The sequence below is a fragment of the Tauraco erythrolophus genome, chromosome 2 (genome assembly GCF_009769465.1).
Source record: "Tauraco erythrolophus isolate bTauEry1 chromosome 2, bTauEry1.pri, whole genome shotgun sequence".
Classification (NCBI taxonomy): Eukaryota; Metazoa; Chordata; class Aves; order Musophagiformes; family Musophagidae; genus Tauraco; species Tauraco erythrolophus.
In genome coordinates this window covers 100,258,217-100,274,458 of record NC_141466.1, presented here as the reverse complement: position 1 = coordinate 100,274,458, position 16,242 = coordinate 100,258,217, and the positions used below count along the sequence as shown (strand labels likewise).

At 41.4% G+C, this 16,242-nt stretch overlaps 1 protein-coding gene across 1 annotated transcript in view; it reads left to right on the top strand.

Annotated features, from left to right (window-relative positions):
* The first annotated feature begins 1,906 nt into the window (after window positions 1–1,906).
* LRFN2 (leucine rich repeat and fibronectin type III domain containing 2) overlaps window positions 1,907–16,242 on the top strand; it is a 38,738-nt gene continuing 24,402 nt past the window's right edge. The window contains exon 1 of the mRNA XM_009991051.2: window positions 1,907–3,279. Within this exon, the coding sequence (XP_009989353.1) occupies window positions 1,907–3,279 (1,373 nt within the window). The remainder of the gene's footprint in view (window positions 3,280–16,242) is intronic.

Sequence of the window (16,242 nt, the reverse complement as noted above, 5' to 3'; positions counted from 1 at the left end):
CACAGGGAGGTATAGCAAGATCTATTTTAAAAGTTAAAAAAAAAAAAAAAAAAAAAAGATTACTGAAGTGATAGATTTTTTGTTGTGTGTTACTGGGGAATTAATAACTAACCTTTATGATTTCTTTTCATTATTATGAGACATCTGTGTAACTGTTATTTCAGCCGTGTGATGATGTGTAAATAATTGCAATGTGACTTTTTTGTGAAATGTGTTTCTTGCATTTATATGTTTGCTAAAGTTTGAGCAGCCTCGTAGTACTGACTACTGAAGTCATTATGAGACCCTACCCATTATTCCATCGTGCGTACAGCAGTAAGAGAACCAGCTGAGGCACAGGTGACAGTCTGCCATCCACTGCTTAGGCACTGGAGGGCCAACTGAAGCATGAGGGTGTCTCATCTCTTACTGTGCCATGACTGCTCTTGAAACACGAGTGCCAAAAACTGCTAAGCATATGAGCACCTGTGTGACTGAGAAGAGATACGGCTTATACCCAGTACCAAGGACAGTGATGTAAAGTTACATAGTGGGGTAATGTAGGTTAAATTGAGGCAAAATGGCCATGTTGGAAATTATATCCTGAATTGTGCCTGTAGCTACTGCCAGAAGAGAGGGGCTTGGAAACCGAGCACAGCATCTTTGCAAAAAAGCCTGGGAGATCCCTTACAAAAGCATAACTCTCTGTCAGTCTGCCCCCTTCCTCAGTGGGAGAATGGGGGTTAAAAACTAATGATCTGCTCATTCCACAGCCTTCCTTGATAGCAAGGTATGGACAAGGGAGAGACAGAAAAAACCCAAGTTTACCCATGTCTTGCATGTGTGAGAAGAAGGTCAGAGAACCTATGTAAGAAGATATTCCCAAACCTGAAGCAGGATTGTAACTTCTCCCAGTCACAACTAGCCTTCTACATCAGCCTGTAATTACATTTTGTTTGTTCTTGAAAGACATATACCTTACAGCTCAAGACGGAAAAGTACGTGAAAGCTGAAAAAAAAGGTGCAAAGGCAAACAGGCAGGATGCAAGAGAGGGCCGTGAACACAAGTGAGAATCCTGCTTTCACTCAACAGAAAGCATTGCAGCGTGAGAACATGAGGATGTCAGACAGAAAGCTTGCCAGAAGCCTAAGGTAGCTCAGGTTTCCCCTGCATCTCTTCTCTTTGGAGATAGACAATGTCATCCTTCCCATAGGTTGGCTGAGTGTGGGGTGAATCCAGGTGACGATTATGCAAGGGATTTCTGCTTCCTATACTGTCTATCATGAATTTTATTATGGGTGGGCAAGTGAACTGACTCGCCCCAGGACTGGCCAGATAATTACATGGTCATTACTAACCACATTACTGAAGGGTAAATATGCAGTTATTTTTATCCATAAAATCAGCTCTTTCAACCCTAAGACTAATTCCACATTATTATGCAGCAATATGTAATTATTATAAGACAGCTTCTATCCTCGAAGAAGCAGGCACTGTTCCAAATGAAATCTTTCAGGGTTTTAAGTAAGCCATGAAATCTGACGGCAGGATTTGTACTCTACCAGCTGCCCAACAAAAATTATAAAACTGTACCTAGAAAATAGGTAGTCACAAGACCCTATTACCAGGCATAAGCACTAACAATTCCTATCCCATTCAGATTTGGAATGAAAACCACTTGTTTTTTGTTGTTTGTTTGTTTGTTTGAAAAAAATGCATTATGTGGAAAACCATGTTGCTGTAACACTTAACCTTCCCTTCCCAGAGCACTGATCACTTTAGCTGTGGCTTCTGAGAGGAGGCACTGTGAAGTCGCTCTGGAGGTAGATATTAGGTAAAACATAAGGGGAAAGGTAGCTATACCATAACTGCTGATGTTCCTTGTAACTCTCTTAATTTCTTGCAGGTATTGTTGCGTGATTTACCATGGAAAAGTTGCTCTGCAGCATCCTGGTGTTTGGAATGGCTGTCATGGTCAACGCTTGTCCCAAATACTGTGTCTGTCAGAACCTGTCTGAGTCTCTGGGGACCTTGTGTCCCTCCAAGGGTCTCCTATTTGTACCGCTAGACATAGATCGAAGGACCGTTGAACTCCGACTTGGCGGCAACTTTATTATTAATATCAGCCGACAGGATTTTGCCAATATGTCTGGACTTGTTGACCTTACTTTGTCCAGAAACACCATCAGTTACATACAGCCCTACTCTTTCACTGACTTGGAGAGCCTTCGGTCTTTACATCTGGACAGCAACAGGCTGCCTGACATAGGAGAGGATATTTTGAGAGGCTTAATTAACCTTCAGCATTTGATTTTAAACAACAACCAGCTAAGCAGCATCTCTGATGAAGCCTTTGAGGATTTTTTACTGACATTGGAAGACTTAGACCTTTCCTACAATAACCTCCGAAGCATTCCCTGGGAATCTATAAGGAAGATGATAAACTTGCACCAGCTCAGTTTGGATCATAACCTGATAGATTATATTACAGAGGGGACGTTTGCAGATCTTCAGAAATTGGCCAGATTGGATTTAACATCTAACAGACTTCAGAAGCTCCCCCCTGACCCTATATTTGCCAGATCTCAAGTAATTCCATTAGCTGTTACCCCGTTTTCTCCACCTTTGTCTCTTAGCTTTGGGGGCAACCCACTGCATTGCAACTGTGAGCTACTGTGGTTAAGACGACTTGACAGAGATGACGATATGGAAACTTGTGCTTCTCCTCCAGGTCTAAAGGGAAGGTACTTTTGGTATGTACGGGAGGAAGAATTTGTTTGTGAGCCTCCTCTTATTACACAGCATACTCACAAGTTGCTGGTTTTAGAAGGGCAGACTGCCACGCTGAAATGCAAAGCCATTGGAGATCCCACCCCCATCATTCATTGGGTGGCCCCTGATGATCGTCTCATTGGGAACTCTTCAAGGACAGCTGTCTATGACAATGGAACATTAGATATCCTCATCACCACCTCCAAGGATTACGGGACTTTCACATGCATAGCAGCCAACGCTGCTGGAGAGTCCACTGCAACGATTGAGCTCTCAATTGTTCAGCTCCCCCATCTCAGCAACGGCACTGGCCGAGCAGCCCCACCGAAATCCAGACTCTCGGACATCACCAGCTCCAGCAAGTCTAATCGCGGGGAAACAAAAGGCCCACCAGAAAGGGCTGTCCTGGTGTCAGAAGTGACCACTACCTCAGCTTTGGTCAAGTGGACGGTGAGCAAGTCGGCCCCTCGGGTAAAAATGTATCAGCTGCAGTATAATTGCTCAGACGATGAAGTCCTGATCTACAGGTAAAATGCAACTGCTGTTTTGTCCTCTGATGATGGCAGGGGGAGGAAAGCAGGATATGAGGTCTGTTACTCTTAGGTTGCTGATTTGAATCGGAAATGAGGTACCACTGCCACTGAAACCAGTAGCATTAGTGGTGTCTGATAAATTTGCATTGTGTCTGTCAGTTTATCTGTTGGTCTGTTCATCAGTTGTCTAAGTCATACATTACAAATCTATACAGTATTCATTCTCTAACAACAGCTGTTTACAGTAAAATTTCCAATTTAGGAAAAAAGAGTACTGCAGTTGGTAGCCTCCTTACTAGGCTTAACAAAGAAAGAAAAGCTTGACAGTATAGAAGTCAGAATTTTCCCTTTCCACCTCCTGTAGGTGGGACTGAAACATACTACTGAGAGAGGAAGCAACGTGGGAGGAAGTTTGTGCTGTCTACCCGTAACACAGGCTCTAATTATTCTGTGATTCAAGATTCGGGGTTGTTAGCAAGAGATTTTTCACCTATATGAAAAAGCTTGTTTCTTACTTCACTAACATCTGTTTTACACAACTGTAATGGCTGACAACTTTGGAGTATTTAATGTTTTATACCATATTAAATGCAATAAGAGAACGAGATAATTTCAAAAGCAAGCCCTGAATGTTCATTATGCTCCTCCAGTTCTACAACTCCTCTAACTTTTCATGATGTAAAGCAAGAGTCGTTCTTTCAGTGAACCTAACTGCGAAAAAGAAAGAAGCAATAAATGTTAGAGATTAAAAATGGGTAGGAAATTGTTTAACAGTACAGGAAAACTGTGTTACTGCTTTTTGCTTCTGTCTTGGAAGAATGATTGATGTAGTATGTTCATGCTAATGATGAGTCCCTAGCAAGCACCCTTTCCTGCCTTTTCGTTTCAGAGGCAGCAGCATCAAATGCATTGAGCTGAAGTTTATGTTTGGATATATGTGAGCTACCAGCAGAAGTTAGAATCTCAGGGAAAAGTAGAACCAAACACATAAACTCCTATAGCTTTACAAGAATCTTGAAGCCAGTGGAGTAAAACTGGATTTGGTACAGGAATAATGGGATTTGAGTTTTGACTCTCATTTGAGAACAAACTCTGGCCAAAACACAGTCAAAGCTATTGAATTCCTCAGTAAGCTTGGGATTGTTATCTGCTGGCCTGCAGACTACCCTGTCCTGCAGTGAGAGCTAAGGCACCAGTCAAGTCACAGTACTCAACCTCCAAATCCTGGAACAGACCTTGTTATTTTCTTCTTTAACATAGCACATTTTTTTTCTAACCTGAGAAAGTCAAACCAAGAAGTAGTAAATGCTCATGTGACGTTTTTCACTCACCTTTCTCCTACAATAAAATATAATATTAAAGTTTTCTTCAGAACTGAATGTTTAGTTGTCATGGACAAAATTTTGTGTCAGAAATAATATATCTATCTGATTGTTGTAGAACAAAAATAATAGTATGATTTATTTAGCTACTCCAAACTTAGTCACTCTTTGCCAAAAGTAGGAATATTAACCAGCCAGTAAAAAGAACATTTTTTTTTAAGAGGATATTTATTCAAATACTGAGAAAATCTGAGAAAATTCAGTTCTATTCACTTCCATTCCTCAATTAAAAAAAATATGTTGAAATAATCAAATCAATTACCAGTTGCAAATTATCTGCCTTGCTCTGTCTAACGTACTGTGGAACTGGTGTCTTAGCTTTGGGACACGTGACTGTGTGGAGTTAAGTAAAATGAAAGGATAAGATAAAACTAAGTAATGATAGAGTAGTAGGAATAGAATGAAAAAAAATATGACAGTGTCAGTTTTTCCTGAGGCAAAGCTTTTGGCAAAAACTCAACAGTATTTAAGATCTTGAGCCCAATGGATGTCTGAAAAAATACTCTAAAGGATGCATATAGTCGTATGACACCATATAGCAAATTTGGCCCAGTGAACAGGAATATCCCTGCAACCAGACAGAGAGCTTAGCAGAGGTTGTAAGATGTTGGAAATGATTTGATGTGTTGATTTGCTGAGGAAGAGCATGGCCAGGGTAAATAAAATAAACAATACAGAAGTGAAGACATGCAATCTAGTAGCTGGAGGAGTGAAAATCAGGTGCCATAGGCAGAAATGAGGCAAAGATGTCATCTTCCCAGCCTGGTCTGGAGGAACAAGTGGCTGTCAAGGTGCCAGTCAACTCTAAATTCTTATCTTGTCTCCACTGCTACCTCTCAGCAAGGTTTTGGCCCGTTGTTGCTTTACTTGACTGTGGCTCGATTTTCCAGAAGCACAGTGAACACAGTGCTATTTCTGTAAATCTCCCATCAGGCCTTTTTAAGTAGTCATTGATGATGTATAGCTCTTTTCATTCACAGCTCTCAAAAGCACTTCACCAAAGAAAACAAATTTCATTTCTCTACATTTTGCACCGGGGAAAAATGAAGCATAGAAAGATGAAATGAATTGTCCAGTATCTGAGAGTTAATCAGCGGCACTCATAATATCAAAACCAGCTCTTACGACTTTCAGCCAGGGAACCACTCAGTCCCTTACAGTTAATTAACTAAAGCTGTTTTGCTTTAATTGGTCAGATGCATGTCACTGCAATGAGCATGTAGAAAAACCTAAGGGAAAAGGGTTTCTACAGCGCTCTGCTCTATAAAATGCTGTGTATGTGCTAAATGGGATGTGATACTGCTTAACTGCTAAAATGATGGGCACTTACTACACGTTAAGATACGTCAGTATGCCAGGACTGAGGGATGCTGGCTGTGCTCAACTTGAAGGAATCCTGCCTCAATAGGAAGAAGTGTATGCCCAAAGACAAAAGTTTGCTGCATTCTTTACTAAGAATTTTTCATAAACGTTGTACTTACAGTGAAAGAGTGAAAGCAGAAGTTCTTCCCTCCCCATTGATACTAATATCCCTCCTGGTCATTACCCAGGATATCAGTCCCGTTCTCGCTTCCATCCCAGATGTGGCCTTCCACTTGCAGGAGCTGCAGACAATGCAAAGGGGACCACAATGATGTGCAATGGCCTCAAGGAAATTCAAAGGTGTGAGAGATAGTGACAAGGCCCCAACAGGGCCTCCTGATTTCACTGAGCTGAAATAGTATCAGAATCTGAAGTTTGGCTCTGGGTACACCAGAGCCAGCATAATGAGGATTAGCAGGAGGAGTATTGTTTGTCTGCTTTCTTCATCTGACCTTCCTTTGTATTTGCTGTCTCACGGCCATTGCTGAAGCTAGCAGCAGGTTTTTATTTCTTTCAGTGGATTCAGGATGCATGTTTTTGATACTGATCTAGTTAGTATGGTCTTGGATCAGCACTGTCTTCCACATGGCTTCCCAGAGTGAGAAGGAGAAGCTGGAGGGAAGGGAGTGATAGCTTGTGCAAATGTCTCAAAGAGGCAGCTTGGTCAATGTCAACTTGCAAATACAATGGCTGCCCCTAACATTGGCATCAAATCAATAACCCGAGGGTGCTCAAAGGTGGCATGATATATTCTGTTTTCCACATCATTGGCAGAAGTGAACGTTCTGTCTTTAATGAAGTATGCACTTAACTCTTAGTGGTATCTCAGAGCTTCCTTTTTGTGCCTTGACCCGTGCTCGTATTGAAAAAGATGCTACAACAGAGGCCTGAGCTGGAGTTGTGTGTCACACACGGGAGAGCACCATCACTTTACTGATCTATGTGTCCTCCCAATGAGCTCTCTCTGACTTGTCCTTGCAATGTTTTCAGTAATCTTGCTGTCTATATGAAGATATTGTTTCGCCTGGAACAGAACCGGGATTCTTCTCTTTCTAGGCAAAGTGAGGAAAGCTTATTTTGCATTTTGGTTTGGTGAGGTTTTTTTACTTACTTTTCTTGGATTTTTTTCTTGTTTGGCATTTTTTCCTTTCTCTGGTTTACGTTGTTTATTCATTCTAACTTTTCTTTCCTCTTCACTTTCCTTAACTTTTCATCTTTGTGCCGTTCAAACCCATGTTACCCTGGATGGAGAAAATGGAAATTGTCGGTGACATTACGAATCTGCATGATGGCCAGCAGGTGACACAGAGAGAAGATAATAGATTGCTATCTGTGTCTTCTGTTCATATACACAGGCTATAAGAGCAAGCCCTTTTAAAGTGGAAATTCAAATTTCTCTGAGAACTGCAAGTCATTTTTTTAAACTGCTGTCGCATAAGCTCCCTTGGCTGGCACATGCAGTCATGGTTCATGTTGCTCTGATCCAGCCAACTGAATATACATCGGCACTGATGGGATGCACCCATGAGTGCTGAGGGATCTGGCTTGATGTCAGTGCAAGGCCGTTAACTTTGAAAAACCGTGGTACTTGGGAGAGATGCCTGAAGATTGGAGGAAACCAAATATCGCTCCTGTCTTTAAAACAGGCAAGACGGAGGACCCAGGGAACTGCAGGCCAGTCAGCCTCACCTCACTGCCCGGGAAGGTGATGGGAAAAAACTAATCCTGGGAACCATTTCCAGGAACATGATGGTCAAGAAGGTGATTGGGAGTCATCAGCATGGATTCACAAGGTCATACTTGACAAACCTGATGATAACCTTTCACAATGAAATAACTAGGTTAGTAGACAAGGCAAGAGCAGTAGATATCTACTGTGACTTCACTAAAGCTTTTGACGCTGTCTCATAAGATCCTTGTAGAGAAGCTGATGAAGTATGGACTTGATGAGCAGTAAGGTGGATTTAAAACTAGCCAAACAGCTGAGCCAGAAGGGTTTTGATCAGTGGCATGAAGTTTAGTTAGAGACCAGTAACTAGCAGTATACCCCAAGAGTCAATACTAGTCCACAACCTATTTAACATCTGATCCTATTTAATATCTTCATTAATGACCTGTATGAGGGTGGCACAGAGTGTACCCTCAACAGTTTTGCTGATGACAAAACTGTAAGGAGTGGCTGATAAACTACTGTCATGCTGTCATTCAGAGGGACCTCGAGAGTCTGGAGAAGTGAGCTGACAGGAACCTCATGATATTCAACAAAAATAAATTCCAAGTCCTGCCCCTGAGGAGGAATCACCCCATGCACCAGATATGCTGGGGCCACCTGGCTAGAAGGCAGCTTTACAGAAAAGAACATGGGGGTCCTGGTGGACACAAGGTTGAACATGAGCCAGCAATGTGCTCTTGCCATAGAGAAGGCTAATGAATAGTATCCTGGGCTGCATTAAGAGGAGTGTTGCCAGAACGTCAAGGAAGGTGATCCTTCCCCTCTACTCAGCACTAGTGAAGCCACATCTGAGGTACTGTGTCCAGTTCTGGCTCCTCAGTACAAGAGACACATGGACATACTGAGTCCAGCAAAGAGCCACTAAGATGATTAAGGAACTGGAGTACCTCACATAAAAGGAAAGGCTAAGAGATCTGTGACTGTTCAGCCTGGAGAAGAGAAAACTCGGGGACAAACTCATCAGTGTGTACAGATATCTGTAGAGAGGACGTAAGAAGACAGTCAGGCTTTTTTCAGTGATGCTCAGTGCCAGGAAAAGAGGCACCATCTGAAGATACACAAAAGGTTCCACCTGAAAATCAGAAAATACTTTTTTACTCTGATGGTGACCAAGCCCTGTCACAGGTGGCCCAGAGAGGTGGTAGAGTCTCCATTCTAGGAGATATCCAAAATATGTCTGGACATGGTCCTGGGCAACTAGGTCCAGGTGGCCCTGCTTGAGCAGGAGGGTTGGACAAGATGACCTCCAGAGGTTCCTTACAACCTCAACCATTTTGTGACTTTGTAATCTTGAGTGCCACTCAGGTGGGTGCTTCCTTTGACACTGTGAGCTAATCACTGAAGAAAAGATGTTTGTAACTGTCCCTCTAGAAAAGTACAAGACAATTTGCAAAGGCCAGAGCCCAGTGAATTTGGGTATGCTTAGACAGTTATGTGGGTTTTAATGCATCAGCTTTTCCAGTCTTTCATCCTTTTCTGTAGTATAAATCACCCTTAAGCACACAGCAATGACAATAAATGCGTATTGTACCCATCACTTTTATCCAACACCAGAAGTTTGTTACAAAATGAACAACTGAAAATCATTTCTTATTTGAAGGAAAAACATGCAGGAAGAGTAACCGGTGTCCAACAGCCAAAAGGGATGGAAGAAGACCAGAGGTCTGCAAAGCTTCATCTGTCCTTAGACTCAGGGTTAAAGTAGTAAACACTAGAAGACCTGTTCTATCACAGAAATCCTACCTGCTCCTGGAAAAGTTAAGAGCATGTTTTTCTCCGTCCAGACTCTCCCTTCAAAACTGTTTTAGATGTTTCAGACGTATGATCAGAGCAACTTAGGCACTGGTATAGTTAATTAATTTTGAATAAGGGTTTGAACTAAAATTTAAAGACCTGGAGAATAGTATCTTTGGGCTTCGGTTTCCCACCTGTAACCTGGAGTGACAGCACTGACTTGCCTCGTAGGGATAAACTCAGAAAATGTTGTGGAACCAGGAGCCCACATAAACGAATAGGGAGACCGTTGTTTTGAAGTCATTGTGCAGTCTGCAGCAATGAAGTATTAAGATGGAGCGTGACGTAACCGTAACACTTGAGCTCAAGTAAGGCACCTGGGGGCAGAGATCGTGTCTTTTCCATGTGTAGAGCACCCTACATGATGTGGGACCAAACCTCAGTTTTAGCTATTGGACATTGGTGTACTATATAAATTCACCACTATTTCAGAAGATGTGGTGTTTTGCAAGTGTTTTGTAGAACTTCTGAGGTTATACTGAGCCTGCTGGCTGTGTTTTGAACTAAAGCAATGATGCAGCCACTTAAAAATGTGCATCTGAAGTGCGACACTGCCATTAGATTTATGAGAAATTTACGTCTGTTTTATTTTGTGGTAATTCACACTAAGAGTGATAAAAACAACTGTACAAATCAAGAATTACTGTAGCATTATAGTCTCCTTAGCTTATAAATTCAGCACCGGAAAAAAGAAGTATTTTATATATCTCTGAAAGCTTATTTTTTCCATATATATGTTATGTAGCAGGCAGTCTAAGCATTAAAATATGAATAAATGGCTCCACATCTTCAGTCTATTTAAACAATGGTGCCATGGATGTGATTACTTAAACAATATAATAGTGATTTACATTTACACAGCTCCTTTTACTGCAAGTGCTTATGGACTGACTGAACAGAGATCGTTCCACCAACCACTGCTGCCCTGTCACCTCTCAGTTAAATATTAGCTGCAGTTTGGCAGCCAGGCGATAGTGCAACTCCATCTTATGAGCAAAAAATAACTTCAGCATTTGCACTTATGGATACTTTAACCTAGGTAAGAAGTAATTAACTGAGTTTGAATTTCCCACTGTATAGTTCAATAAATATAGTTATGCACTCTTCTAGTCATCTGCATGTCAATAAGAAAATACTTTATGACTAAGGTGCTGCAAACTTCAGAAATATGTAAGTTGTGTGAGGATATGCTCTGAAACAACAGTGCCACACTGAATACCAGGTCATGCATCAGAAGGGATGCTGCTGTCTAGATTGCTAATGCTTCTTGCAACAAAAGCCTATTGTGTAGAGGTCTGCCAATTAAAGACTGAAAACAGAGGAAGCCCTACCCTGTTGTTGTTAGGGCAAATAATCTCAACAGTTTGATGCTGTAGTAAAGCATGATTACATTATTTTATCTCTAGGGAAAGTCAGAAATACTTAATTCTGGTAATTTTAGAAAAAGCAGAGGACTGGTTTATTCTGAAAGGCCCCAACATCTATCCTTACTCGTGATTTGAAGAGTGGGTTCATACAGATGAAGACATACGGGTAAATGCCTGCCACTTTTCTGCCCCTTTTTCAGTTCCACCGTTGTCTCCAACCTGTCTAGGAGCTAGCTTTCCTCCATGGATCACAGCTGGTGCAAAAACCCATCCTCACCCTCAACACGTGAGCTAAGCTATTCCTGTTGCATTGTATCCAGGATACAAACCTTGATTTGGTCAAAGCATTTATATATTTAAATGCTGAATAAAACAACTATTGGGAGGAAGGACATCACATGAAGACATTAATCATCATATATTAATCATTTGTATTTGACAGGTTGAGACAGCAACTGTATAAAAATAAAAACGTGAAGTCACAGTCCCAAAAGGAGACAAAATTTATATAAGCAGAGCAGGTGTAAGTCTGACATGAACATTTGGTACTTCAGGTCATTTGAGAGTGGTTTGCAGCAGCAGTGTGCACTGACTTCTAGAGGACTCTCAGCAAGTGCAGGTTTGCTGAAAGGCATCAGACATAATGAAGAAGATGCTTCACAGAAGCATGTATTCTGGAAACTTGGGGGTTTATTTGCTTCTGCTAAAAAGATTTTCATCTAGCCTTTTCTTTATATTTTGTCTCTCTTAATGGGAGAAATACAGGGACAAAGGGTATTTTAGGGTTGCTTGTTATTTGTTTGTTTGCTATTGTTTGTATGTTGTTTTTTTTTTTCCCGTTGCAATATGAGAAATCTCTGAAAAATAAGAAAGAAAATGTGGTGAAAATGAAAAAAATTACATGTCTTGCCAGAGAATGAAGTGGAAAATAGAAATATAAGTTATCAAGTAAAAATAAATATTATAATAATATAAAGATAAGCAAGAATTAAAGAAAAGTAGATGCACATCTTGATATTGTCACTAAAGTCATCCTAGATCGTTGTGACAAACCGTCATCCACCTGATGCCCAGCTCAGCTTGAGCAGAGGCAGACCATGCAAATGCTACCCAGACCAATATTTTCTTGCTTGATAACCGTCACGGAAAGGCAAAATACTAAATGGCCACTTATCCCTACAGGAGATACGTCCCTCTACGTGAGTACGTGAGAGGTATGTGAGGGCATGTGAGAGGGCGCTTGTGTTACTGCTGCCCACGCCGCAGTGGCCCAGCAAAGCAGAGAAGGGCAAGCAGAGCAGGGCAGGATTGCACCTTTCACTGGCTTGGAGGCATTCCCATTTCCTTCAAAGCTTAACAACTGTCAAATAACATTTAGTGAAATATGTGGAGAATCTGTGCGCTAAAGCTCTACCCCTGAGCTCTGCCTCAGGAGCTGAATACAAAGGCAAAGAGCCTGATTCTCATCTCAGCCTCAGTTGTGCTGCTGAGAAGTAACCCCACCACAGACAGGAGTGTTGCACAGGGTGGAAAGGAAATCAGAATCGGTTTTCAGCATAAGATGGCAGTACTCCCATGTTATCTCTGCTGCTAATTATTTATTTAGCTCATCAAAGGCTCAGCATTTTCACTTGAGGGGAATTTGGGAAGAGCTAATGCTTGCCCATAACATCTGCCACATCTCCTCTCTTAGCTGCTCTGAACCCCAATGCCAGGAGCTGTCCCCACCAGTCATTGCAATAACCAGCTACACATCTGATGCCAAAATGAAATAGTGAAATAAGATTTTGATTAAGCTTCAGGTGAGTCAACAATTTGATGTCTAAATTAAAAGTTTTAACATATTCAGATTCATACTCCTCCTGAATATTAAGAAGCCAGTACACAGTTACATAGTTACCACTGTCTTTCTTATTTAAAATCTAGGGCAGACTTAGAGCAGTTCGTGTGCTGCTCGGTGGAATAAAACCGTTGCCACTTGCTGGCTGCTTAACAGTAACAACTTCCCATGACATTTGTAGTCATGCGAAGTAATAACAGTTAGCACTGATAGTTACCAATGTTAATTGATCAAATGCTTGACTGAACGTTTGGCTTAAAGCCCTCAGAAATGGGTAGCCACCATTGACTCTGGCAGGCGCTGGTTCAGCCTGAAAATCTTGCATTTTGGAGATTACTGCTATTTTCTAGGGAGGTAGATGAAGGAAGAAGGAGGTTAAATATTTTGCTCAAGGTGATTCAGTAAGCCAGTGGAGGAAAAAACATGCCTACAGAATCACAGCTAGGAGCAGTCCTGATTTAGCTTTCACTGTGTTCCTAATAAAGTCCTTCCTCACATTTCAAATTTGATAATTTTGGATGTCATGATTTGGGGAGAAAATGTAGCATTCTTGGTGTTGTTACTGTTGTTAAATATAGGTTATAAATCTTTTTGACTTGGGAAAGGCATCTTCAATAGTATCAAAATTGGATCAGGGCTTCACTCCAAGCAGGTACCTATACAACAGAGATGTGTTGCCTCCTTAAAGGAATAGTGAAAACAATGAGGTTTAGTTTCCTCCATAGTTTGCATATGTAATGCACATTTAAGCACCCAAGATGCTCCACTTGATGTCTGAGTTTTCACTTCAGGTAGTACCTGCAGCAGGATCCCAATACTCCTTGTCTCTCCAGTACTGATCTGTTGAGTTTCAGATGTTGTCAGAGATCCACTCTAATCCCTTCCTCATTTTGGGTCACAGCTGCAGACAATTGGGTCCTTTTAGGACACATGGGAAAAATATTAGTGACCGCAGAGCGAGGCAACTGCTCCTAGTATTTCTAAATCTGTATCTGAGAACTTCCTGCCTCCCCTTGCTTCACCCTTCATTTTAACTGGGACAACAGCAATCCAGGTAATCTCCAAACTACTAAGAAATCTCCTTCAAGAGTGGTGACTCTGTAGTAAAAGCAGTGGCTGAAAACTACCCACCTGAAGGAGAGGATGATCTATTTTTATACACAGGTGTTTTGCAAGATCCAAAAGAAAAGCTTAAAAGCATATTGTATTCCTAAAGCTTACTGAGTTCCTAAAATTTACTGTTCCCGTTTGAGATCATTCGGCTTAATTTAGCTCCCACCTGCTCACGCGCAGGCTCCAGGCGGTAGGTAGGTGAGACAGGGTGTGTTGACAGCTCCTGCATCCCCAGCCTTCTGACACCCTACCCCATACAGCTCTCCTCTGAAGTCACAGGAAGCCTTTTTACCCATTTCAAAGCTGTCTTTGTCTTAGATTTTTGGGAGGAGGGCATTTGCTCCTCCTGCAGCAGGTTCCTGATACTCCTTGCCTCTCCAGTGCAGAGCATTTGAGTTCTGACTGCAGGCACTGTTTTGGGGTTCATGCAAGAAATTATGTTTAATTTTTTAATGCAGGACTATTTTATCTATCAAATGCATGAGACAGGACAAAGAGGATGGCAGCAGGAGAATAACTCAAAATTACAGAAACAGTCAAAATCTAGTGCCTTATTTCACCATCATAGCTGCAGACTCGTGTATCTAATTGCTTGATCTGAATTTCCTGTTATACTCTCTCTCTTTCATATGAGGCTTTCTGGTTGTATGCTCAGGTTGTTTTCAGAAGAACTGTACTTTTTTGTACAATGATTGCACCAGTTAACCTTAATATACGAGAGCAATGATACAGCTTGTTTCCTTAGAGAAATGTCTTAAGACTCACCATTTGAAAAATATAGAACTGAAAAAGACACAGCACTGGAAAAGTAAAAAAGAACACACAAGACTAAATAAATTATATAGCAAGTCTTCTCTAGTTTTAGCTCTTACAAACCTGGTTAATTTTGGATTTGCCTACAATAGACAGATTTTCTAAGCAAAATATATGCAGTCAGAGTGAGGAAAAATCACTCTTTTCAGGTGATCCAGATCAAGGTGAATGCAACATTTGTTTCTCATTTAAATTTATTTTGAGGCTTTAACTGAGATGTCGATGGTGAGTGGTCTTTGCGTTAAAGCTCTGCTCAGGGAAGGGTGAAAAAGAAGGAGTTTAGATAGGCTGAGGAACTTAAAACTTGAGGCAGAAATCAGATTCATAATAGGCATAATTTTTGGAGTGTTGTAGGTTTTCAATGAAGAGAGTACTACAAGAGAGTAATTTATCTTTTTTGTTGTTGTTTTTCTTAAAAGGACGCAGGAGAAATGTAGCTCAAATTTTCAATGGTAAAGAAAGAAAATCTGAGATAATGGATGTATTTGAAAACATGATATGGGTTATTTTATTGTCATATTACCCTTTTCCCCCACATGCGTCTTGTTTTACAGTCTAATATGAGGATGCAGTACAGATGTGTACCCTGTAGTCCATAATAATCTGTAATAGAGTCAAGCACAAAGGTAATCCAGTCCTAGCTAAGGAAAACAGGCTGGTACTGCAAACTAAAGAAACCTTGAAAATATAATGCAATTGAAAAATGTCCATGCTTAAAACGAAATGTTCTGATTTTCATAGCAGAGAAAAAGTAGTCCAGCCAGCAGGTCGATCTGCCCTATCGCCACAGCCCTCCTGGTGTCTCAGAGTCACAGCGTGATCGTATTAGGTCCCAGAGCATTTGACAAGAATCCCACTAAGCGACGCTGCCTAGAAGGGAAATGGGAATTGGCTTCAGCCTTCGGCAGAGGGCACTGTAGAGGGGAATCAAAATCACCTGTGGGCCACAGCAACGGAGAGGGCTGCACCGGTGCTGGGCAAGGGAGAGAGACATCAAGCCTGGAATCCTCGGATGGGAAAGGGCTCGTTCACTAGAGGCTACAGCTAGGGTGGCTGAGAAATCCCTGTAGACAGCAAGGTAAAGCTATACCGTAACGCCCTTCTGTTCAGCTGCTCCTGGTTTACAGATTAGTTTATTTGAAGAGATGAACAGTTTGAGACAGCCAGCACTAGCTGTGAATTTGTGCTGAATTTGCCCATCTGTCCTCCCTCCCCTTCCCCTTGCATTACTTTGGATTTGCCTAGGTTTAAATTTTGTAATATATTCATTATCTCATAATTTACTTCACTTTGACAAGGAAAAAGAGTAGTTTGTTCAACACAAAACTTTTTTCTTTTTTTTTTTTTTAAATTATCTATTTGTCTATTTAATCGGCTTGGATTGCGGAATTGGTTCTTATGTAGATATCCCAAACAGTGCTCTGAATTTTTCTCAGAACGGGGATTGCACAGGCAGCAGCTGCCTGATAGACATATGGGCAGCTGACAGCATCATGGCACCCCACCAGCAGCTCTGTTGTCTGGCAGATTGCCTCAGCAAGTTAGGCTTGATGA